Below are 25,018 nucleotides of genomic sequence, written 5' to 3' on the forward strand. Positions count from 1 at the left end.
ATGCACAAAAACAAGACAGAGCAAAACCGAGCAACAATGTACAACAAAACAGCAACAACAACAAACCACTGACAAAGAACAAATTAAAACACAACAAGAAAGAAAAGCTTGTAGTTAGTTCAAGGATCGCTGGCCTTTAGGAGTGTTTTCCGGTCCAGTCTGTTGGGGCACCACGCCCTGGCCCCAAAGCAGAACAGCAGGGGAGGGGAGCAGCAAGGTCCCCCAGGAATGACGAGGATTGTAATCTTTAAACAAACAACAGGTCACCAGAGTGGTACCAGCTAAGTCCCCGTCACCCTGAGTCACCTGGAACAAGTCTACCTCATTAGAGAATGCAAGGCTATCAGTATTTTCAAACTGCCAAGGTGCTTGTGGACTTCTCAAGAGCAGGCCTGGACTTCTTTGAGATAGAGAAGATGAGAGCTAGTATCAAGGCAAGTAGGTAGAGTCTAGAATCTTCCAAACTCTTTCAACAGATCCAGTCTACTTAGTTTCTGCTTTAGGTAATTGAATTTAAGACAGTCCCCAGAGGTACAATTAACTAATTCAGCTGCTAACCAAAAGGTGCAGGTTCAAGTCCACCAGAGGCATCTCAGTCACGAAACCACTATGGAGCACAATTCTACTCTGACACACGTAGGGTCCCCAAGAGTCAAAAAGATGGATTCTCCTATCCAAATAGTGTATGAAAATAAAGCTGTAAAGCACAAACAAAGATGATCTTTGAAGATTCTGCCTCCCCAAAACACTAAGATCATACTACAAGGCACCACTGAAAACAATTTAATAGATTTGATCATGGATAACCCATGACCAGCATTTGATTAAGCTATTTTACTCCTTAATATTTGCCTGTATAAAATGCTTACCTCTTAAAGAAAGTGTTTGTTTCCTAGCCATCATCCTGGGAAGTTGCTTTCCCAAGTCTCAGGCCAAGTAGCCTGGAGAGAGCTGCCCTCACTCCTCCACTAGGAATCCCGCAACGACTTTACAAGTGGGTCTTAATGTGGGCTATTTCACTAGAAGCCAACCCTAGAATTTCAACTTTGGTAACTGGGAAGAGGCTGCTCTTTCTACTAGTGGCGCCGAGTCAAATAGGTGAAAGCCTGGACGGGTTGGCGGCCACATCTATAGAGAAAGACTTAGGGTGGGGGGGGTCCTTGAAAATCTCGGGGGAATCATGCTTGAAACCAGCTTTAACTTCTGTAACTTTTCAGTTCTTTGCGCCAATGATGCCTCTTTATCTGTGTGACAATTGAGTTTCTACATAGAGAGCATTAACTGAGGACCTACTATGTGTCAGGCAAGCAACAAAATCCCAAAGACAACATTTTTTAATAGATTGTACATTGTCTAATAAGGAACCCATCCACCACACACACACGATCTACACTTCCATACTCTCACAGTCCTACTGCATAGTATTGTGATGTTACTACTTGCTAACATGCGTGTCTTCGAAAACTAAGTTGAAATGGGCAACAGTAGGCTGTATAGCGCCACCAACACCACCACCACCACCCCAGTTTGTCTGTCTGTCTGTCATACTATGGTGAGTGTTGCTGTGATGCTGGGTGCTACATCACTGGCATTTCAAATACCAGCAGGGACATCCAACGTGAACAGGTTTCAGCAGAGCTTCCAGGCTAAGAACAGACTAAGAAGAAGGACTCAACTGTGCATTTTCAGAAGAATAGGCCACTGAAAACCATATGGATGATATTGAATAGAATAAACAGAAGCAGCGCACTATCGGGATGGCACCAGAAGATGAACACCCCAGGTAGGAAGGCAATCAAAATCAGACTAAGGAAGAGCTTCCGTCTCACAATAGAGTCAACCATAATGGAGTAAAACCAGTGGGAATAAAGCCATCGGAACCTTCATTTGCTAAGGGGATTTGACTCAAAGTGGGAATAGCTGGAAATATCAATTATTGGAATCGGGAATGAGCAAAGTATGAATCTAAGAAAATTGAAAGTTGACAAAAATAAAATGGAGCCTATAAAGACTGATATTGCAAGCATTAGTAATCTGGACTAGAACTGGCTAGTCAATAAAACTTTTATTCAAATTTATGTACCAACCACCAAAATTAGAAATGAAGAAGTTGAAGAATTCTACCAACACCTTCAGTTTGAAATTGATCTAACATGCAATTAAGATGCACTGAAATTATTGACAACTGGAATGCAAAAACTGGAAACAGGAAGGAATAGTAGTTGGAAAATATGGCCTTGGTTATAGACACTAAGCTGGAGATTGATGATAGAATTCTGCAAGACCAACAACTTCTTCATCGCAAATACCATTTTTCAACCACACACTAGGTACATGGACTTCTCCAGGTGGAATACAAATCGACTCTATCTGTGGGAAAACACAATGAAGAAGGTCAATATCAGCAGGTAAAACCAGGTCAGGGACGGAATGTGGAACAAACCATCAATTGTTCATAAGTAAGTTGAAGCTGAAGAAAATTAAAACAAGTCCACGGGAGCCAAAATACAGCCTTGACTACATCCCACCGAATTTTGAGAACAGCTCCAAAACCGATTTGACACGCTGAACACGAATGACAAAAGCCCTGAGCAGTTTGGGCACACACCAAGAGCAACATAAATGAAGAAAGCATAAGGTTATTAAAACACAGGAAAGAAACTATGGAAGTGAATATCAAGAGACTCCAAAATTGCTCTTAATCAGAGTAGCTAAGGCAAGTTGAAGAAATTATGAAGTAAAAAAGCTGAATAGAAAATTTCAAAGAGCAGCTGAAGAAGACAAAGTCAAACATTATAATGAAATGTGCAAAGACCTAGAATTAGAGTCAAAAGGGAAGAACATGCTCATCTCATCTTAAGCTGAAAGGACTGGAGAAAAATCTCGAGCCTTGAGTTGCATTCTTTAAAGATTCTATGTACAAAATATTGAATGATGCAGAAAGCATCAAGGGAAGATAGAAAGAATATTCAGAGTCACAATTCCAAAAGAAACTAGTCGACATTAAACCATTTCAGAGGGTAGCATACAAGCAAGAACCAAGGGTATTGAAGGAAGAAGTTCAAACTGCACGGAAAGCATCAGCCAAAAGCAAGGGTCCAGGAATTGATGGTATATTAACCTAAATGTTTCAAAAGCTGATGAAGCACTGGAAGAACTCATTTGTCTATGCCAGGAAATTTGGATGACAGTTAATTAGACAACTGACTAGAAGAAATCAATATTTGTTCCCATTCCATAGTAAGGTGACCCCAACAGAATGGTCAAATTATAGAACAATAACATTGATACCACATGCAAGTAAAACTGTGCTGAAGATCATCCAACAATGATTGTAACAGTATACTGACAGGGAACTGCCAGAGGTTCAGGCCAGACTCAGAAGATTATGTGAAACGTGGGATACCATTACTAATGTCAGATGGATCTTGGCTAAAAGCAGAGAATGTCAGAAAGATGTTCACTTATATTTCATTGACAATGCAAAGGCACTCAACTGTATTAAATATGAATAGCCTAGAAGAATGAGAATTCCAGAATAACACATTGTGTTCCTTCAGAACTTGTGTGGACAGAACAAAGGAATACTGCACAGCTCAAAGTCAGGAAAGGTGTGTGTCATGGTGGTGTCCTCTCACCATACTTGTTTAATCTCTATACTGAGCATGTAATTAGAGCCTCTATATAAGCTGGAAGATATAAAGAAGAATGGGGTATCAGAATTGAAGGAAGGCTTATTAGCAACTGTGATTTGCAGATGACAAATGAAAGTGAGGAGGGCTTGAGGAACTTGCTGATGCAGATCAAGGGCTGCAGCCTTCAGAGTGGAGCACATCTCAATGTAAAGAAAACAAAAATTCTCACACCTGGACCAGTAGCTAACATCACGATAAACCGAGAAAAGATTAAATTTGTCAAGGATTTAATCGTGCTTGGATCTACAATCAATACTCAAGGAATCAGCAGTCAAGGAGAGTAAATGATGGCTTGTATTGGGTAAAACTTCAGCACTAGGCCTCTTTAGCGTGTTAAAAGCAAGGCTGTTATTTTGAGGAGTGAGGTACACCTGACTTCAGCTTTGGTTGGTACTTTCAAGACCACCGAAGAATTGTTGCGTTTGAATTGTAGTGCTAGCAAAGATTATTGAAAGTACCACAGACTGTGAAAAGAACAAGCCAATCTGTCTTGCAAAAAGTACAGCCAGAATGCTCTTTACAAGCAAGGTGAAACTTCCCCTTTGGACATGCTATCAGGACAAACTCATCCCTGGAGAAGGACATCATGCTTAGTAAGTAGAGAGGCAGCAAAAAAGAGGAAGGTTCGCAACACAATGGCTGTAACAATGGGTTCAAACATAAGAAAGGTACAGCACTGGGTAAGTGTTTCATTCTGGTTTTGTTATCAGGAACCAACTTGACGGGACAGGACAACAATCTGGACCCAGAACCAACTAGAAATACATGTGCAGCCAGCCTGAAAGTCAGCTCCGGGTTTCTTTCTTTCCTCCAGAACTTTGAAGTTCTGCTTGGTGTATATCCCAGAGCCAGGAACACAATGCCAATGGAATTGTTAGAAATTGCCAATAAGGATAACAGAAATCAAGGACCAGCATGGGAGGAGTAGCCCTGTCCAAATTACTCCCCGAGAACAATCTGCAAAAGCCAAAACCCAAACTCACGGCCGTTGTGTTGATTCCAACTCAAAGGAGCCCTGTAAGGCAGGGTCGAGCTATTCCTTTGGGTTTCCAGGAAGTCTCTATTCATTGAGGCTCATCCCAGGAGGTATTCACAAGACACATTCAAGATCAGGCACCATACTGGAGTCGACTCTGACCTACTCTTGGCCACAATAGAACCCAAGCAATTCAGTAATTCAGGAAATCAAAGTGGCCAAGGCAGCTGGGTAAGAAAGAACATACAAGAGTCTTCCACGTCAAGAGGCTTCCACTTGAAGCCTCAAGACATACATAGGCACATGTTCCCCTATTAGAATGATAAGAAATGTGGAACCGTAACCTGTCTCTCTTATAGTTACATATAATCCATCTTTTGAAGAGATGCACACGACCAGAAATGTGATGGTGGAGCTCACTTTGTGCTATGAGCCAGGGCAGGGTACTCTGTGAGCCTCAGACTTCACAGCTGTGGAATAACTCTGGCACCTGATAAATGACCTTGCTCTGTATCCACATCAAGAACCTAGGCACAGTTCTCCATGCCCAGATTCAGAACCATAGTCTCAACACAGCTGATTGGCTTCCTAGGTATCTTCGAATGGGGAACTGGGAGAAAAGAGCAGGCAATTTCGGGAAGGGGTCAACCCAGCATGGCTGATGAACACAGTCTCATCAGCTTCCCTACCAAATGGCTGCCTGCTACAGGGAGTATCTTCTCAAGAAGATGTGCTGAATAGCATTTCTATAAATTGAAATACCTTCTAAATGTTTCCGATTAAGTGGACACCAATTTTTAGTGGCCTTATGTACAACAAAATGAAAAATTGCCCCATCCTGCAACTTCATAGCAATCCATTTCAGCACGAGTATCCCTTGTCCTCACTGACCCTCCACTTACTCATACATGGCGTCCTCCTCTAGTACTGAGTCCCTCATGAGTACCTGTTCAAACAGTGTTCTGTTATGAACCATGGGCTTTCATTGGCTAATTTTCAGGAGAAAGTTTGCAGGCTTTTCTGTCAAGTCTGTCTTAATCTGAAAGTTTCTCTGAAACCTATAATGGGTGACCCAACTGGTATTGGAAATAGCTGTGGCCCAGCCTCTAGCATCACAGCAACATGCTAAGTAAGAAAACCAATAGGTGGTTGAGGTAGTTAGTTTATTGTGCCAACCTAGCTGGTAAACACGTGGGGTTAACTGAAGGGCGGAGACATAAATGGCTGGGTGAGCCTCACCTTTCAAGTTCCCCAGACTCTTGCTTTCTGATGGTCAGACCGGGGTGTAGCTGCCTTAGCCAGTTCCCTGCTTCAGCAGCAAGGTTCACTTCCTGCAAGACATACCTGAGGAGAAGCCACATGGCCCTACTCTGATGCTTACACATTTACTGACTCGGCTTTCCTCCTGCAGTCGGCATCACTGCATCTGTTTTGTGAGATGGAGGACGACTTTGTGGCTTGGTGTCAGACATATGGGCTAATGTTGGACTTGTGGGCTTGGGCAACACTGGACTGGGATGTTTTCTTGATGTGCACTCACCCTTTATATAAAACTCTCTCTTATACATATGAGTTTCTGTGGATTTATTTCTCTAATGTACCCAGACTAACACAGTGGTGGCACCCAGGAAGGCAGATATTTGAAGGCCATCACGACACTTCAACTTACAGGAATCCTTTTAAGTGATTACCTCTTGCTAAATTACTTTTCCTTACATTAGTTCCTGTTCCAAGAACCCAGAAGTCCATGCATAGGACAGGATTTCTGAGACTGTAAATCTTCATGGAAGCCAAGAGCCTCAACTTTCTCCCATAGAGGGGCTGTTGGATTTAAACAGCCAACCCTGCAGCTACTAGTAGCCTAATACCTACTAGCACCTCAAGGGGTCCTTTACACCCAGTGCATGTTCCGTAAGTACTTGAATAAATTACCATACTAATTGAAAACCTACTAGGTGCTAGCCATACAATACAGTAGTTTTGTGATGCAAATAATTACACTTAGCTGCTGATGAAAAAATGGAAGCTCATGTCCATCCTGAGGAACCTAGTCCTGAGATCTACTTAAAAAAGAAAAAAACCAACCATTGAAACCCTGTAGAGCACATTTCTACTCTGACATACCTGTGGCCACCAAGGGTCAGTGTTGATTGGTAGGAAATGGTTTTTGGCTTTCCTTTCTTAAAGCCTTTTATCCAGCAGTTCTCAACCTGTGGGTCATGACCCCTTTGGGGGTCGAAGGACCCTTTCATGGGGGTCACCTGATCCATAACAGTAGCAAAATTACAGTTATGAAATAGCAACGAAAATAATTTTATGGTTGGGGGTGGTCACCACAACATAAGGAACTGTATTAAAGGGTCGTGGCATTAGAAAGGTTGAGAACCAATTCTTTTATCCATGGTATCTTTACTTTCTAACTAATTGTAAATACCTCGGTAACCTCCTAGGTACAGATTAACAAATCTCTGTTGAGTACCTACTACGTGTTCTTGCCACACCAAATTTACTCCAGAAAGAGCAAGTGGAAGGTATTCTTGACACCAAGGAATGCCTTCAATTGACATCTTCAACCACACAATAGCTTGGCAATTTTTGATCTCTGCTAATATGGTAGATTAAAATGTTGTTATATGTCTAAGAGCCTACTTATATTCCCTTTCTATCCTTTGTACTTGGAAGAGATTCAATATATCTAATGACCACCATGGCACTAATCAGTGGGTAAGGTGACAGGGGTTGGAGCCCCAGCTTGGCCTTTGCCCTATTTACTGTTGATTTTATCGGTCAGTTTCTTAGTGTTTGTAGGAGCTCCTTATACATTAAGAAAACCATCTTTTTTTCTATGACATTGTTTTTGGAAATTTTCACTATCATATAGCTATGTTTCTGCCTTTTGTTTTATGGCTTCTGGGTTTGAGAATATACTTAGCAAAGCCTTCCACACTCTTTGATATCATTAAAATTTAAAAACAAACAAAACTCCCCTGCGTTCTTTCAGGGTTTTTGTTTTTTTTTAATGTTTAGGTTTTTGATCAACATGGGACTTCTTTTGATATTAAGAGTGATGGAAAAATTCCACCACCACCCCCAAGACTGCCATTTCAATCCCAATCACTGAGCAGTCCCCTCAAAGGCAAGATCACCTTTCACATGAACACTTTCTCATTGCATTTAGGTCCATTATGGGGCCTCTCTTTTCTATTCCACTCAGCTGTCCACCTATTCCTGCCGCAGCCCCGCCTACTTTGACTCCTACAGCTTCAGGACAGGTTTTGAAATGTGATAATGGAGCAGAACTATAAATAGTGATTTGTACAACAGTGGTCATCTCAGCCCTGTTCACAGTAGCTAAGCACTAGAAATGGCCTGAATGCCCAGCGACATGTGGGCGTCTGGTGATGAATAGATAAACACAATATGGCAATGCCTACAATGGAATATTACACAGCCATGAAGAGAAGTGTAGTCCTGGTGTGTCCTATAAGAATGAATCTAGAAAACATTGTGCTGAATGAAATAAATCAACCTCAAAAGGTCAAACACTGTATGTTCCCAAGTTTACTGATATTCATGCGGGGCAGGCAGGAGGAGAAAGGGAAATTATTGCTTACATGGCAATGAGAATCTGTAAAGTGTGAAAGAAGCATTAAGAAACTTTAGAAATGAAGAATGGGTGCATTTGAACTATGGTGCTGGAGAAGACTATGGAAAGTACCACGAGCTACTGAAAGGGCAACCCGATCTATCTTGGAAGAAATGTGGTCAGAGTGGTCCTTGGAGGCCAGGATGACAAGGCTTTGTCTTACGTATCTGGACATACTGTCAGGAGAGATCAGTCCCTGGGGAAGGGCATCAAGCGTGATAAAGTGGAGGGGCAGGGAAGGAAAGAAAGGCCCTCAACGAGATGCACTGACAGACCCAGGGGCTGCAGCAATGGGCTCGGGCATGGGAACAATTGTGAGGATGGTGCAGGACCAGGCAGTGCTTGGCTCTGTTGTGCAGAGGGTGGCGATGGGTGGTAGCCAACCCGATGGCACCTAACAAAGTGGCTTCTCAGGCAACTGGTTTCCATAGTAAATAGTACAGCCAAGAAATTCCAATGGAGCAGTTTCCCTCTATCGCACGGAGTCGCTATGAGTCAAAGATCAACTTCGTGCTATCAACCAACAACAACATTCGTAAGAGGTTAAGTGAGGGAAAACGAATACACGGAAAACATTGTGTATTGCTTTATTTTGTTTGTCTTCGCCTTATCTCTACATGTTGCCTGCCAGGTTTGTTCTCTGGGTTTGACCCCTCTGTGGCTAGCACACTGAACCATGTTCCTGCTGTGTCTTTTCTAACCAGTACTGCTAGCATGCAGACACATTTTTTTTATTGGAGGAGGCCTAATGGCACTGGAGCTTAGCTCTTGGTTGCTAGCTGAAAGGTTGGTAGTTCAAACTTACTAGCCACTATGGGGGAAAGGTGTGGCAATTGACTTTTCTGTCAAGACTTAGAGCCTTGGAAAGCCTAGGGGGGCTGTCTGTGCTGCCCTACAGGTTCCCTGTGAGTTGAATCGACTCAACTTGACGGCAATGGGTGAATTGTGCTCAAGTCTTTTGCTCTGTGCAGACATCAGCTGGCAAGGTGCCATGTGCTCCACCAGCATAGGAGGAGCTGGCGCCTGCACTTGGCAGCCCAACCGCTCCCATGTCTGGCCCACCCCCACTTTGCATTGCCCAAATGCAGCCACTGGGAGGGCTGTCCCATGCCAATAGGATGATGAGGCCCCCGTCCACACTGCTGGAGTCAGAAAGGGGCCTGAGCTTGAAAACAAAGGCGGCCTCTGGCCTGTCAGCAGGAAGGAACAGAGCTGGCAAGGACACCAGTGCTCACAGCCCAGCCCTGTCATTAGGACCCACAGGTCACTCTGGCCACAGAAAAACAAACCAGGATGTAATTAACCACCCCCCACCCCTCCGCCCCCCAGCAGCATTTCACTTTTACCAGGAAAGGAGGGCCTGCCTTTTAGAGGGGTTGGGAATCACCCCTTGCTCCAAATCTTTAGAAAGGGGAGAGTGGGCCAAAAGAGAGCAGAAAAATTAATCCACAGGAAACATGTACTTTTGCTGTTACCATTTCACCAAATTTCCCTCTCTCACATTCAAAGAAGCGGTGTCCGTCTGGAATTTAGTTGGTAAACTGCTCGTCGTCTTTCGTTGGTGTTCTTGACCCAGGTTGTTCAGCGCTCTCAAGCCTCGGCTCCTTCACTTCCCCTCAGCAAGACCCCTCACTCCGTAAACCCAGTTGCCCAATGTGCACAATGGGGATAAGGGGAGAAACAGCACCTCCTTACCAGGACTGTGGTGACGAGTAGGAGAAAGCATTCATTCCCTCAGCTTGTCCTGAGCACCACTGTCAAGGCTAGCACATAACGGGGACTAACACAGACCCAGTTCTTGTCTTCCTGAAGCTCAAATAGACCGGGGAGATAGACGAACAGCACACACTAAAAACAGCCCACGGTATTAATCAGGATCTGCCAAGTGGTGTGGCCCCTGTGGGGGAACGGAGGCTTCGGAGAGCCCAGTCAGGTGTAGTGCCAGACACAAAGGAATTGCTCAAAAACACCAAGAAGATTGAGACTACCCCTTGGTAGAAATTTTGCCTTTTATAAGGGAGACCCAGTCAATGTAAGGGTGGCTGCCACTTGAATATCAATGGAAACTGTGCTGCTAGGATGCTGACCAGGTTTCAGTGGAACTTCCAGACTAAAACAACAATAGGAAGAAAGACCTGGCTTCTGAATTAGCCAATGACAACCCTATGGGCCACCGTGGTCCAACTGGCAACCCATCATGAGGATGGCGCAGAACAGGCAGTGTTTTATTCTGTTGTACATGGACTTATTGCGTGTTGGAGGTACACGTAGCTGGCAGCTCACAACACTGGGAGTAGAGAAGGAAGTTGTACTAGAAGCCGTAAAACATTCCATCCAATCCAGATTCACAGGTGGCCTACTTCAATGACCACATAACAACGATATCGGATCACATCATGGTTAATCAAACCTCGAATATCTGTTTCTGTGGTACCCCAGGCCCTTGTCAGAGATAATGAATAAAGAGCTGAAATCCTCTTGGTTTCTAGAAGATTATGAAAAGCACCCCGTGCAGCCATTTACAAAATCTAAATTTAGTTGGTCAACAATTCAAAAATTATGGCAAGATAAACTTCAGCAAACCCTTTGTTCCTCCATTACTCAAGTCCGTGGGACGTGAGTCAACAAGGACTTTTTAGTATTGACAACTCAGACAGCCATCCCCAATCTTTCAACCAATCCCTGACTTTGTGCCCACAAACAACACACCTATTAAGAACAGACAAGCCTATCACATACTTCAAGCCAAACTTTAGCTACTCTGTTGCAGAAATTCTCATCCACTGTCTCTCAGCCAAAATTTTAAGTTTTATAATAGATGAACCCATCTGTATCTTCTTGAGTATTGTTGTATTTTTAAAAGGGAGCAGGTATCAGGCAGCATCAGAACAAAAAATCGTATCATAGTGAATGAGGAAGGCAGTGTGGAGTGGAGACCCAAAGCCCAATTGTAGGACACTGGACATCCCCTTACAGAAAGGTCTTGGGGAGGAGATGAGCCAGTCAGGGTGTGATGTAGCAACAATGAAACATACAACTTTCCTCCAGTTCCTAAATGCTTCCTCCTCCCCGATTAGCATAATCCAAATTCTACTTTACAAATCTGTACACTGGTACAGATAGGAACTGGAAACGCAGGAAATCTAGGTCAGATGATCCCTTCAGGACCAGTGGTGTGAGAGGCTATACTGGGATGGTACAGGGAGGGTGGGTTGGAAAGGGGGAACCGAATACAAGGATCTACATGTGACCTCCTCCCTAGGGGATGGACAACAGAAAAGTGGGTGAAGGGAGATGTCGGACAGGGCAAGATATAACAAAATAATAATTTATAAATTACCAAGGGTTCATAAGGGAGGGGGCAGTGGGGAGGGAGGGGAAAAAATGAGGAGCTGATGCCAGGGGCTTAGGTGGAGAGCAAATGTTTTGAGAATGACGAGGGCAATGAATGTACAAATGTGCTTTACACAATTGATGTATGAATGGATAGTGATGAGTAGTATGAGCCCCTAATAAAATGATTTTAAAAATAATAATAAATAAATAGAGATTTCCAAAAGGAGTAATAATGGCGAATCCATTCAGAAAATGTTAAGTGACAGACCTATCATTTAATGGCATAAAGATGCAATGTTTGAGACGTCTTGGGCTTAAGGTTGGTTTCTCTGTGGTCACAAATGAGAAAAAGAGAGAAAGGCATTAACATGACTTGGTGGGGTTATTCATGTTCATTTTTACGTAACTTCTGCAGGGCTCAGCATTGCGCCCTCCAGGCCTACTCAGGAGTCAGAATGGCCTGCAGTACTGGGAGTGCCAGGGCTCCAGGTGAGAGTTCTTCTTTACCATCAACACCATCCGTATGAGGCTCTCCTTCCCATAGGGAGAGCATCCTCCCACCTTAGAAAATCCCCCGGACCCCAGCCTACAATTTCCACCAAAGGTCACTTGTTTAGGTTCGTGGTAATTCAATGCCTTAGATAGAAGCGCACAGTGTGGCGGAAAACAACGGGCAGAAATACATTGGGCATAAATATCAGGGGAAGGTGAGGGCCCGGGCAGAGTTTCAGCAACAAAGGACACTACTCTCCCAGATTCCCACACAACAAGGTACGCTATCCCCACTCAAACTGTCACAGAAAGACAACCAACAGACGGGTCACCCTGCTAAAGTAGTACTAAGAAAAGCCATATTCAAGATTATTGCTAGTTGTCAACATGTCAATCAAGCTCACGGAGACCCCACGTGTGCAGAGTAGAACTGACTCATATGTTTCCAAAAATGAACCTTTTAACAGCGGACGACCAGGCCTTTCCTTCAAAGCACCTCTGGGTACAGTCAAGCCATCAAACTTTTGTTCCACGTAGTCAAGTGTTGAAACATTTATGCCACCCAGGGACTCCAGTCAAGACTATTCCCACATGAACAACTCTTAGCACACCGCACTACACAGTTTGACTCCCCAAAGGGTGACCTGTTTGGGCAAAGCACTTCATGGAAAGGCTAGCCTTCCTAGGACACACCTGTCTGGGAGAAAAAAGTATGCCTTATCACCAACCCCCATTGTTCATGTAAATAAATATATTCCAGCGGTAACAATCTCTGTAGAAGCCTGATATTCACATCAAGGCAAATGATTGCAAAAAGAGTAGCTATTGAGGATCAAGAAGTGATGCTGTCCTCGGGTCCCAAATTCAACATCCAGAAGGATCCAGCCGGCGGGCAAATCCTTCCTCTACACCAGACTTACTTGTTCTGACAGACACATATCCAGTTTCAACCCAGTTATAGCCTTCCGTAACAAGATTTGCTGAGTTGTTTAATATCCATTTTTCCTTTCAAAGTGTAAGCTCCATAAAGGCAGGAACACCCACCTCTGTGGGCCCCCTAGTGCTCAGAACAGTGCTCATGACTTTTACTGAATAAGCACCTGGTGACCACCAACCAGACCCATGGACCTAGACGGGGGAGCTGGCTCTGACTTACTGAATTAATTCAAACTTGCAAAGCAGAGGCAAATCCGTCAACATTTTATGCTCACACTTTTTAGACGGAATGCTTCTCTTTGAAAGAGCCTTGATTATACACACCATTCCTCTTGATTGTGCTAATCCCACCATAGTAAATGACATGACTCAAAATGGCTAATACCTGTCCATTGCAGCTCATTAATGCCTAGGATATCAATCTTCATACATTCCATTTTCTATTTGCTCACTTCCAATTTACCTAACTTCTTACATCACATATCCCAAGTTGCAATCATCTGAAGAGTTTTATAGTTGTTTCTCGTTACTCTGAGTGTGTCCCATCCGTAAAGGAAGATCCCCAAAGGCTCCCCTCCCACAGGCTGCACTCAAGTGGCATCACCGCGCTTGACTTCACAACAAGAAATCAGCTCCTCTTCGGTCACATTGATTGCCCTCAGCTTGAGGGGTCCATTGGCCAGCAGAATCTCCAACAATGTTCTGTTTCCTTTTTTCAAGCTTTCAGTGTTTGAAATGCTTCAAAGTGATGCTTCTTCCTCTAGAGTGGGGAGCTAGGTCCTTTTGTTGTCTGTTCTTAGTCTGGACGCTTGTCTGAAACCTGTTCACTTTGGGTGACCCTGTTGGCATTTACAATACCAGCGACAGAGCGTCAGGCATCATAGCAACAAACAAGCCACCACAGTACAGCAAACTGACAGGCGGGAATAACAAAAGCAAGAAGAAAGGCGTGGCATTCACTATCAAAAAGGATGTTGCTGAATCCATCATGAAGTACAATGCGATCTGTGGCAGGATTATATCTATGCACCTTCAAGGAAAGCCAGTGAATAAAACTATGATTCAAATGTATGCAACAACCTCAAAAGCTAGTGAGAAAGAAATTGAAGGACTGATAGAGATTAAGAGTTCTATCAATTCTAAATAACTGATCAAATTCTATTTTGAGCAATTTTAGTCAGAAATTGATCAAACATGCAGTCCAGATTCATGGTGATTGGAATGCAAACGTGGGAAACAAATAGGAAGGAATGGTAGTTGGAAATATAAACTTGGTGATTAAAAATTTAGCTGGAGATCATGATAGAATTTCGCAAAACGAATGATTTGTTCACAGCACATCCCTTTTGTCAACAGCACATGAACTTCCCCAGATGGAAACCACAGAAATCAAATTGACTACATCTGTGGGAAGACACGATGGAAAAGCTCAATTATCAGCAGCTAAGACCAGATGAGGGCTGACTGTGAAACAGGCTATCAATTGCTCATATGAAGCTCAGGACAAAGCTGAAGAAAATTAAAACAAGCCCACAAGAACCAAAATACGACCTTGAGTCAAACCTACCTGAATTTCAAGAACATATCACGAAAAGATTTGACGCATTGAGCATTAAGGACAGAAGACCCGATGAGCTATGGGAGGATATCAAAATCATCACTTATGTTTAGAAATGAATTTTATCTATATGCCATTTTAAGATATTGGTACACAGATTAAGATTTGTATACAATTGTTCAAAATGTCCCTTTAATGATCTCAAAACAACCAATAAAATTCCAGTTACAAAAGAGAAAAGGAAAAAAAAACATCATTCATGAAGGAAGCAAAAAATCTTTAAAAAGACAGGAAAGAAAAGACTAAACTGGATGTTAGGAAAGACCCTAAAAGCTGCTGGCAATCAGAGTATCTAAAGCAAACGGAAGAAAGGGACTGAATAGACAAACTCAAGGGGGAGCTTAAGAAGACAAAGCCATTTTTTTAAAATCATTTTATTGGGGGAATCGTACCACTCTTATCACAATCCATACATCCATCCATTGTGTCAAGCACATTTGTTGCCATCATTTTCAAAACATTTTCTTTCTACTTGAGCCCTTGGTATCAGCTCATTTTTTCCCCTCCACCACTCTCCATCCCTCATGAACCCTTGATAATTTATCAATTTTTTTCTGTCTGACATGCGCCAATGTTTCCCTTCACCCACTTTTCTGCTGTCCATCCCCCAGGGAGGGAGTTATATGTAGATCATTGTGATTAGTTCTATCTCCCCCCACCTTTCCCTTACCCTTCTGGTGTGGCTACTCTCATTATTGGTCCTGAGGGGTTTATCTGTCCTGGATTCCCTGTGTTTCCAGTTCTTATCTGTACCAGTGTACATCCTCTGGTCTAACCGGATTTGTAAGGTAGAATTGGGATCATGATAGTGGAGGGGGGAGGAAGCATTAAAGAACTAGAGGAAAGTAGTATGTTTCTTGGTGCTATACTGCACCCTGACTGGCTCATTTCCTGCCAGTAACCTTTCTGTAAGGGGATGTACAGTTGCCTACAGATAGACTTTGGGTCTCCACTCTGCACTCACCCTCATTCACAATGATATTTTTTTATTCTTTGATGCCTGATAACTGATCCCTTCGACACCTCGTGATCACACAGGCTGATGTGTTTCTTCTATGTGGGCTTTGTTGCTTCTCAGCTAGATGGCCGCTTGTTTATCATCAAGCCTTTAAGATCCCAGATGCTATATATTTTGATAGCCAGGCACCATCAGCTTTCTTCACCACATTTGCTTATGCACCTGCTTTGTGTTCAGCAATTGTGTCGAGAAGGTGGGCATCATGGAATGCCAGGTTAATAGAACAAAGTGTTCTTGGGTTGAGGGAGCACCTGGAGGTCCAATGTCTATCTGCTACCTTAATACTAAACCTATAAATATATGTACATAGATCTATTTCCCCATAGTATACAAAATGTGCAATAGAGTTAGAAAACAAAAAAAAGAATAACATGCTCAGCATATCTGAAACTGAAAGAACTCAAGAAAAAATGTAAGCCTTGAATTGCAGTTTTGAAAGATTCTATAGGCAAAATATTGAATAATGGAGGAAGCATCAAAAGAAGATGGAAAGAATTCAGTCACTGTACCAGAAAGAACTAGTTGACAGTCCACCCTTTAAAGAGGTAGCGTATGAGTAAGCACCAGTGGTGCTGAAGGAAAAAGCTCAAGCTACACTTAATGCATCTGCCAAAACAAGGTTCCAGTAATTGACAGAGTACCCATTAAAATGTTTCAGAAAGCTAAAGAAGCACTCACTCTATGCCAAGAAATTTGGAAGACTGCTACCTGACCAACTGACTGGAAGAAACCCATAATTGTACCCAGTTCAAAGAAAGGTGACCTAACAGAATGCTAAAACTATAGAATGACATCATTTATATCACGCACATGTAAATTTTTGCTTAATCCAACAACGGTGGCAGCAGCCCATTGACAGGAAACTGCCAGAAGTTCAGGCCAGATTCAGAAGAGGATGTGGAACAAGGGATATCATTGCTGATGTCTGGAGTATCTAGGCTCAAAGTAGAGAACACCAGAAAGATATTTACTTGTGTTTCAGGCAATCGACTGTGTGGACCATAACAAACTGTGGATAAGAATCGAGAAGAGTGGGAATTCCAGAACAGTTCACTGGACACATTTGGAACGTGTACATGAATCAAGAGGCAGGGGTGCAAACAAAACAAGAGAATACTGCATGGTTTATCATCTGGAAAGGTGTACATCATGTTGGATCCTTTTACCATACTTGTTCAATTTGTCTGCTGAGGAAAGCAACAGAGAAGCTAGCTTATATGAGGGGGTACCAAAAAAAAACTTGGAATTTTTTTCAAAGTTGTGTATTTAAATTATTAACCAAAATATTAAGCATTTACTTATCACCTTCAAAATACTCTCCATTACACTTAATACATTTGTCAAATCTGCAATTCCATAAGCAAATGTGGTGAAGAAAGCTGATGGTGCCCGGCTATCAAAAAGTATAGCGTCTGGGGTCTTAAAGGCTTGAAGGTAATCAAGCGGCCATCAAGCTCAGAAGCAACAAAGCCCACATGGAAGAAGCACACCAGCCTATGCAACCACGAGGTGTCGAAGGGATCAGGTGTAAGGCATCATCAGAACAAAAAATCTCACCATAGTGAATGATGGGGGCAGTGCGGAGTGGAGATCCAAAGCCCATTAGTAGGCCACTGGAGATCCCCTTGCAGAGGGGTCTCGGGGAGGAGATTAGCCAGTCAGGATGCGATGTAACAATGATGAGAAATACAACCTTCCTCTAGTTCCTAAAGGTTTCCTCCCCGCTCCCACTACCATGACTCGAATTCTATCTTGCAAGACTGGCTAGACCAGAGGAGGTACACTGGTACAGATAGGAACTGAAAATACAGGGAATCCAGGATGGATGAGCCCTATGGGACCAGTGGTGTGAGTGGCAAAACAGGGAGGGTAAAGGGAGAATGGGTAGGAAAGAGGGAACCGATTACATGGAACTGTGTGTGACCTCCTCCCTGGGGGACAGACAACCGAAAAGTGGGTGAAGGGAGAAGTCGGACAGGGCAAGATATGACAAAATACCCATTTATAAACTATCAAGGGCTCATGTGGGAGAGGGGAGCGGGGAGGGAGGGGAAAAAATGAGGACCTAATGTCAGGGGTTTAAATGGAGAGAAAATGTTTTGAGAAATGATGTACAAATACGCTTTACACAATTGATGTGTGTATGGATTGGGATAACAGTTGTATGAGCCCCTAATAAAATGTTTAAAAAAAAAAAAAAAGAAACATTTGTTCAAATTCATCTGTTTGGATGGCTGACGGCAACTTTTTTCTCCACCTCCTCCATGTCGCCAAATCACTTTCCTTTCAAAACACTGTCCTTTCTTGTCCATCTGCATTCATGGAAACAAAAAGGAGTCACATGAAGCAAGGTCAAGTGAGTAAAGTGCATGGGGCAAGAAAGGCATGCTGTTTTTTACCCAAAACTGGCACACTGAGATGGCTGCATGAATGGGTACATTGTCATGGTGGAAAAACCAGTCCCCTGTCTGCTACAAATCAGGCCTTTTGTCACACACACTATTACACAATCTTTTCAGAACCTTTAAATAGAAAGCTTGGTTAACAGTCTGACCTAGTGGAACGAACTCCAAATGCACTATCCCCCTCATATCAAATAAAACACAAATGAGCATTGTCTTGATCTTTGATTTCACTTGACAAGCTTTGCAGGAGGCGAGGTGACAATGGCATCTTCCACTTGCTTGACTGATGTTTGCTTTCGGGGGCGTAAGAACAGCACCATGTCTCCTCACCAGTAATGAGGTTGGGGAGAAAAAAAGTTTGGGTTGCTTTGAAGCTGTTCTTCCAAAGCATGGCATGTTTCCACTGGAGGCTCTCTCTCCTGGTCAGACACAACCCAAAGTTTGCAGCAACCCTTCTCATTCCCAAATCTGTTAAAATTCGCTGAGCCAACAAACTCCAACACAGTCTAGATAACTTAGCCTAGATAACTTCCCCTTCTATTCAATGGTTCGCTGTCAGTCTTCAAGCACAAGTGCATGAATTTTGTCGATATTTTCGTTCACTCAGGAAGCTGATGTATGTCCAAAACAAGGTTTGTCATTTATCGACATTTAACCTTTGTTGAAAGGAGAAAACCACTTGTACACTTGAGGTTTTTCCCATAGCACTGTCCTTTTAAGCTGTGTTCAAAATCACAACAGTTTCTGCGTTATTTTTCCCATGCAGGAAACAAAACTTCACAGCTACACACCGTTCTCTTAAATCAGCCATCACAAAAAACGAGGTTTGAGCAAAATTGCTTTTACGAAAAAATTCACTGTGACCTGAGAAAAGCTTCCTGGAGACACCACTAACTGAGAGCGAGTTGCTTGACACTCGCGTTGGAACCCCCGCATAAGGAGAAGAAGGCTTGATATGATTGCACAATTGAAGTACTGAATTGTATGCTATGTGGATTAGGTGGCAATAAAACTATTGGGGGGGGGAGAAGAAAAATGCAGCATCAGGATTGCATCGATTAATAGATCAGCGTCTACTAACAACCTGCAGTATGCAGGTGACACAGCCTTGTTTGCTGGAAGTGAGAAGGACTTGAAGCCTTTGCTGATAAACATCAAGGGTTGTCGACTTCAATATCGATTATAACTTAATGTATGGAAGGCCAAAATGCTTACAACTCGACCAATAGGTAACATCATGGTAAATGGAGAAAAGGTTGAAGTTGTCAAGGATTTTGGTCTTACTTGGATACATAATCAATGCTCATGGAAGCAGCAGTCTAGAGATTAAAAGATGCATTGCATTAAGCAAATCCACTGCATAAAACATCTTGAGATCACTGACGGGCAAGGATGTTTCTTTGAGGACTAAGGTGCATGTGACCCAACTGTCTATTGCATTATATGCATGTGAAAATTGGACATTGATTAAGGAAAACTGTGAAAGAATAGATGAATTTGAATTGTGGTGCTGGAGAAGAACATTGAAAGTACATGGACTGCTCAAAGGACAAACCCATCCGCCTTGGAAGAAGTCCAGCCAGGGTGATTCTTAGGGGCAAGGATGGTGAAACTTTATCTTACATACTTTGCATATGTTGTCGGGAATGAGACCAGTCCCTGGAAAAGGTCATCAGGCTCGGCATAGATTGACACAGTAGCCCCAACTGTGGGCTCAAGCATAAGAGCAATTGTGAGGATGGCACAGGACCGTGTTGGGTTTTGTTCTGTTGTGCACAGGGTCTCCACAAACTCAATAGAACCTAATTGTCTGGAGGAGAAAACAATGGAACTGATGGTTCCAGGGGACACGGGAGGGGGGGGGGCGGTAAAGAGGTGGTGTTGACCAACCCGGGGACAAGGGAGCAACAAGTGATCCAAAATTAGTGGCAAGGAGGGTGTGAGAGGCCTGGTAGGGATTAACAAGGACAATGTAACCGAGAGCAATTACTGAAACCCAAATGAAGGCTGAGCATGATAGCGGGACATGAGGAAAGTAAAAGGAAATAGAGGAAAGAACTAGGAGACAAAGGGAATTTATGGAGGTTTAAATATAGGCATGTACATATGTAATATATTTATATAGGATGGTGGGGAAATAGATCTACGTGCATATATTTATAGGTTTAGTATTAAGGCAGCAGATGGACATTGGACCTCCGTTGTTCTATTAAATTGGCATTCCATGATGCACACCTTCCAGACACAATTGCTAAAGACAAATGTGTACATAAGCAAATGTGGTGAAGAAAGCTGATGGTGCCCAGCTATCAAACGATATAGCGTCTGGGGTCTTAAAGGCTTGAAGATAAACAAGCGGCCATCTAGCTGAGAAGCAACTAAGCCCACATGGAAGAAGCACACCAGCCTGTGTGACCACGAGGTGTCGAAGGGATCAGGTACCAGGCATCAAAGAACAAAAAAATTATATCATTGTAAATGAGGGTGAGTGCAGAGTGGAGACCCAAAGTCCATCTGTAGGCAACTGGACACCCCCTTACTGAAGGGTCGTGGGGAGGAGACCAGCCAGTCAGGGTGCAGGGTAGCAACGATGAAACATACAACTTTCCTCTAGTGATTAATACTTCCTCCCCCACTATCATGATCCCAATTCTATCTTACAAATCAGGTTAGACCAGAGGATGTACACTGGTACAGATAGTAACTGGAAACACAGGGAATCCAGGACGATGATCCCTTCAGAACCAGTGGTGAGAGTGGTGATACCTGGAGGGTGGAAGGAAGGTGGGGTAGAAAGGGGGAACAGATTACAAGGATTTACATAACCTCCTCCCTGAAGGATGGACAACAGAAAAGTCAGTGAAGGGAGACGTCGGACAGTGTAAGATGTGACAAAATAATAATAATTTATAAATTATCGAGGTTCATGATGGAGGGGGCAGGAGGGAAGGGGAAAATGAGGAGCTTATATTAAGGGCTCAAGTAGAAAGCAAATGTTTGAGAATAATGATGGCAACAAATGTACAAATGTGCTTGACACAATGGATGGATGTATGGATTGTGATAATAATCGTATGAGCCCCCAATGAAATGATTATTTAAAAATCTAATAACAGCAACAATTATCATAAAATGATAATGATGATTATAAAAGAACCATATATATATATATATATATTTCATAGATCCATGAATGGATTTTTAAGCTCATGCTTAATTCTAGTCCCAACCTAAGAAAAATTAGCTCTCACGGCATAATTGATACTCAGTTCTTATGACTCTACTCTATACTCACTCTCATGAAGAGATCACTGAAGATATAGATGCTATAGCAAAGTGTGGTGAAGAAACCAGATAGTGCCCAGCTATAAGAAGTACTGTGTGTGAGGGTCTTCAAACAAGCAGTCATCTAAGTGAGGCATTAATAAGTCCATATAGAAGCACACCAGCCTGTGTGATCCAAGGATTGTAAACAATAAAATGCAAATCCAAAAGATAGAATGGCATCAGGCCCTTAAATTATAAACACCTTCTTTGCAGAAGGTTATGGTTGATAGTAGAAGACCAAAATTCATTTGCAAAGTCCCCACATGGATTAAGACTCAGGTGAATCCCCTCTACCCATAGTTCAGGGAAGTGAATAGCCTCGCTAACAGACACCAAACATTGTAAAGTCAATTACAGCAGATGTAGTTAAGTTATCATCGTCTGATCTCCCTCTACACCCAGCTTAGGGTTGTTTCAGTTTTTAATATTTTCTGCTTTCTTTTCAATTGACGTTTTTCTGTTTTCTTTTGTCATTGTTGTTGTTTTGTTGTTGTTGGTTGTGTGCTTGCTTAGTGTTTGTGCTTTGTATTATTTTCTGTACATGAAACCCCAAATAGGTAAATCTAGTGACAGTAACTGGATTTATAATTATCTAGGAGCATGGCAGGGGACGTTTGGGGAAATGGGGAGCTAACAACGAGTACGACAAAGAAGAAAATTACCTCAAATCAATTGTGGTGATGATTATACAACTCTTCTTAATTTGACTGAATGATTAAATTGTATAATGTGTGAGTTATATGCCAATAAACTATTTTTAAAATAGCATAACACCTGTTTGAAATGGGTGTCAGACATGCACTCAGGCTAGCTGGCTACAATACCCATCCACCCCACACGCATACAATAACCCCCAAAGACCCCTCTAGGAACCCAGTTTGAAAACCCCAGTAGATCAAGAATGCAGAGGTACCCTAGGCAGAGAACTCGTTTGAATGGTATGCACACAATTCCCAGTGGTTTATTCTGTGGTTAGTCGATCCTCAGAACCTGAGGGAGGGTGGGGAGAGATGGATGTCTCTTCCCTGTCAGGGAAACTCTCCCAGACTGAGTGGTACCTTTAATGGGTGGTAACGAATTTCTCAGGGATGCTATTAGCCTAGGTTCTTTTAAAGAATGTCTGACTCCCTTCCAATCCTCCTGGGTTTGGGGATATTCCTGGCTTCTGTATTCCTGGGGAGGTCATTAGTAGGGTCATGTTAGGAGTCAGGCAGCAGTATTGTTGGATGCCACCAGCACTGATCAGCGCGGCTGGGGACCCCTCAAGTGGGCTGCCATAGCTTTCAGATCTTAGGCTGGCAAGAAGAGTCTGCCGTTGAGAAGAGAGTCCTCCTAAGACTGAGGCACTGTTAGCTACCATTTCTTATTTCTAGCACAGACTCAAACATACGATCCCCAAACCTCATGTTTATTTTTTCCTTTTCCACCTAAAAACACTGACTCGCTTCACTTTTCTCAAAAGGGCCTTAGAGAGAAATGAAAATCTGAAGGTTTGGAGGAAAGGGTAGCCTGGATTATGCTGGGACATTGTCTCGGATCAAGAGCTATAGAGATTCAACAGAGCATTTCTTAGACGAGGTCCTGGGAGCAGTCCTCTAATGAACAAAGAGTGGGGTGCTCTTTTATATTTAGGAAATAAAGAGAATAGCCTTTAATTACAAGATTAATTAACTCACTGTTTTTAGAGCAAATTACATTGCTTTTCTTGACAGTTAAGAGTCCACCTCAATTCTTAGCTAACTCAAAAAACAGCTCCCATGCAGTCTTTTCTCAAATGAGATGAGAGCCAACAGTCCGGGGCCCTGAATAGACATATGGGGCCTTGATCAATCGATCGCCTTTCCTCGTAAAGCCTGTTCTTTCCCTGTGAGAAGTGAAGGGGTTGGCAAAGATAGCCTCACAGATTTCTTCGAATTCTCATTCTAGAATTATAAATTCACCATCACCTTCGCCTCTGGTTGAAACATCACAGATTGCACATGACGGGAATTTCTCAAGCCTCCAACAGTTCAATACTGTTAGAGTCCTCTTGAGTGTGTTACGTTTTATAACTGCTTCCCAACCAAGGCTGTGTAATCATGGGCATCACTGGTGGGTAAATCATAGCAATTCTCTCAAATACTTGGCCTTCAAAATCCTAAGAGGCAAGAGAGGCAGGGGAAATGTTTGCTTTGAGTCCCATTTACTGTTTGTCAACAAACTTACCTCCCAAACAGGAATAACTTTAATACGTGACTGGTCCCCTTTGGGATATTGGTCTCAATTTCAGCTTCTTTCCCCATAAACCAGTATCCAAAGGGTTTTTTCATCAACCATGGTGAAGAAAGATGCCTTCCCTGACTACAATTGGAACACAGATGCCCTTTACTCCCTGCTCTGCGTATCTCAGAGCCTGGAAATGGGTCCGTTTCTCTTTTCCAAACGAAGTGAAAGCTGCCTCAGAGCAACAGACGAGGGGCAGGGGTGGGGAACACCCACTCCACAGGCCTTAAAAGGCTAGCAAAGTCATCCATACCAGCTAACATCACACGCTTGATCAAAGAGAAGCACTTCCAGAGTTAATTAAATGTTTGACCAGTGTATGCCCCACAAACGATGTTATAAATATCCAAATGGCCCTAGACAACAGAGATTGCTTACCCCTCCCCTAGAGTATAGCTGTCACACCCCAATGAATACTTTGGCCCTCCCCTGACACAGCCCATGTGTCCCCAGATGGACTCATACACAACTCATGATGTCGTAAATCGCTCCTGCTAAAACTACGGCCTTGTACACCTTATCAAAGGCACTCAATCAATGGAGATGAGGGCGCCGGGCAGATCTTGCAGCTGGGGCTATGCACCAAGGTGGAAGTAGGGCCCTTTCTAACACAGTCTCTCCTAGGGCCTCTAAAACTCTCCATGTCCCACCACAAGACCTGCTTCAAAGCTCACTCCTTCATGTGGCTTGTCACACTTAAGCTTTTTAGCAGTGCATTAACAATCCCTTAATTGCTGGGTTTCCAAAAAGCCTTCCAGAAATGTGGGGTACAAACCCATCCACCGTCAGCCCACGTCCTGTGGAATATGCTGCTGCATTTATTTTTAATTTTGTTTGAAAAGCGGATGCAGGGTACCCAAGCCACCACAATAAAATGACATTAACTGTAAAATTACATTATTAATTCTTTAATCTCACTTGAGGCTTCAAGCTGTTGCTATGTCCAATTATCCCTGTAACCACCTGTCAGAATCCTGGTGCTATTTAGCATTACCTCCAGGACAGTGGTGGGCCCGGTGGTCCGTCAGGTCTGCCAGAGACTCGAAGTCCTGCTGACAGTGATCGCAGGTGTAAATTGACTCATCCTCCATGTCTTCATCGTCCTCATTTCGCTCCTCTTGACTTGTCACGCTGTTCCTGTCTTCCAGCGCACGGCTGGCTTTCCGATCACACTCTGGCTCTCCTTCTAGGCCTCCTGCCAACAGGAAGAATACAGTCACGTCAGCTGACAAATGCTTGGGAAAGGGCTTTAAATGCATTGCCCAGTATTTATTAAGATACATTTAATTACTCTACCTCCCAGAGTC

At 43.0% G+C, this 25,018-nt stretch overlaps 1 protein-coding gene across 2 annotated transcripts in view; it reads right to left on the reverse strand.

Moving 5' to 3' along the window:
* ZNF423 (zinc finger protein 423) overlaps positions 1-25,018 on the reverse strand; it is a 362,848-nt gene that overhangs the window by 267,296 nt on the left and 70,534 nt on the right. For both annotated transcript variants that reach the window (XM_004704685.3, XM_045293660.1), the window contains exon 2: positions 24,706-24,906. In XM_004704685.3, the coding sequence (XP_004704742.1) occupies positions 24,706-24,802 (97 nt within the window). In that variant the 5' untranslated portion in view covers positions 24,803-24,906. The remainder of the gene's footprint in view (positions 1-24,705; positions 24,907-25,018) is intronic.

This window comes from Echinops telfairi, unplaced genomic scaffold, assembly GCF_000313985.2.
Source record: "Echinops telfairi isolate 266 unplaced genomic scaffold, ASM31398v2 ScPeMD7_2291;HRSCAF=2852, whole genome shotgun sequence".
Lineage (NCBI taxonomy): Eukaryota > Metazoa > Chordata > Mammalia > Afrosoricida > Tenrecidae > Echinops > Echinops telfairi.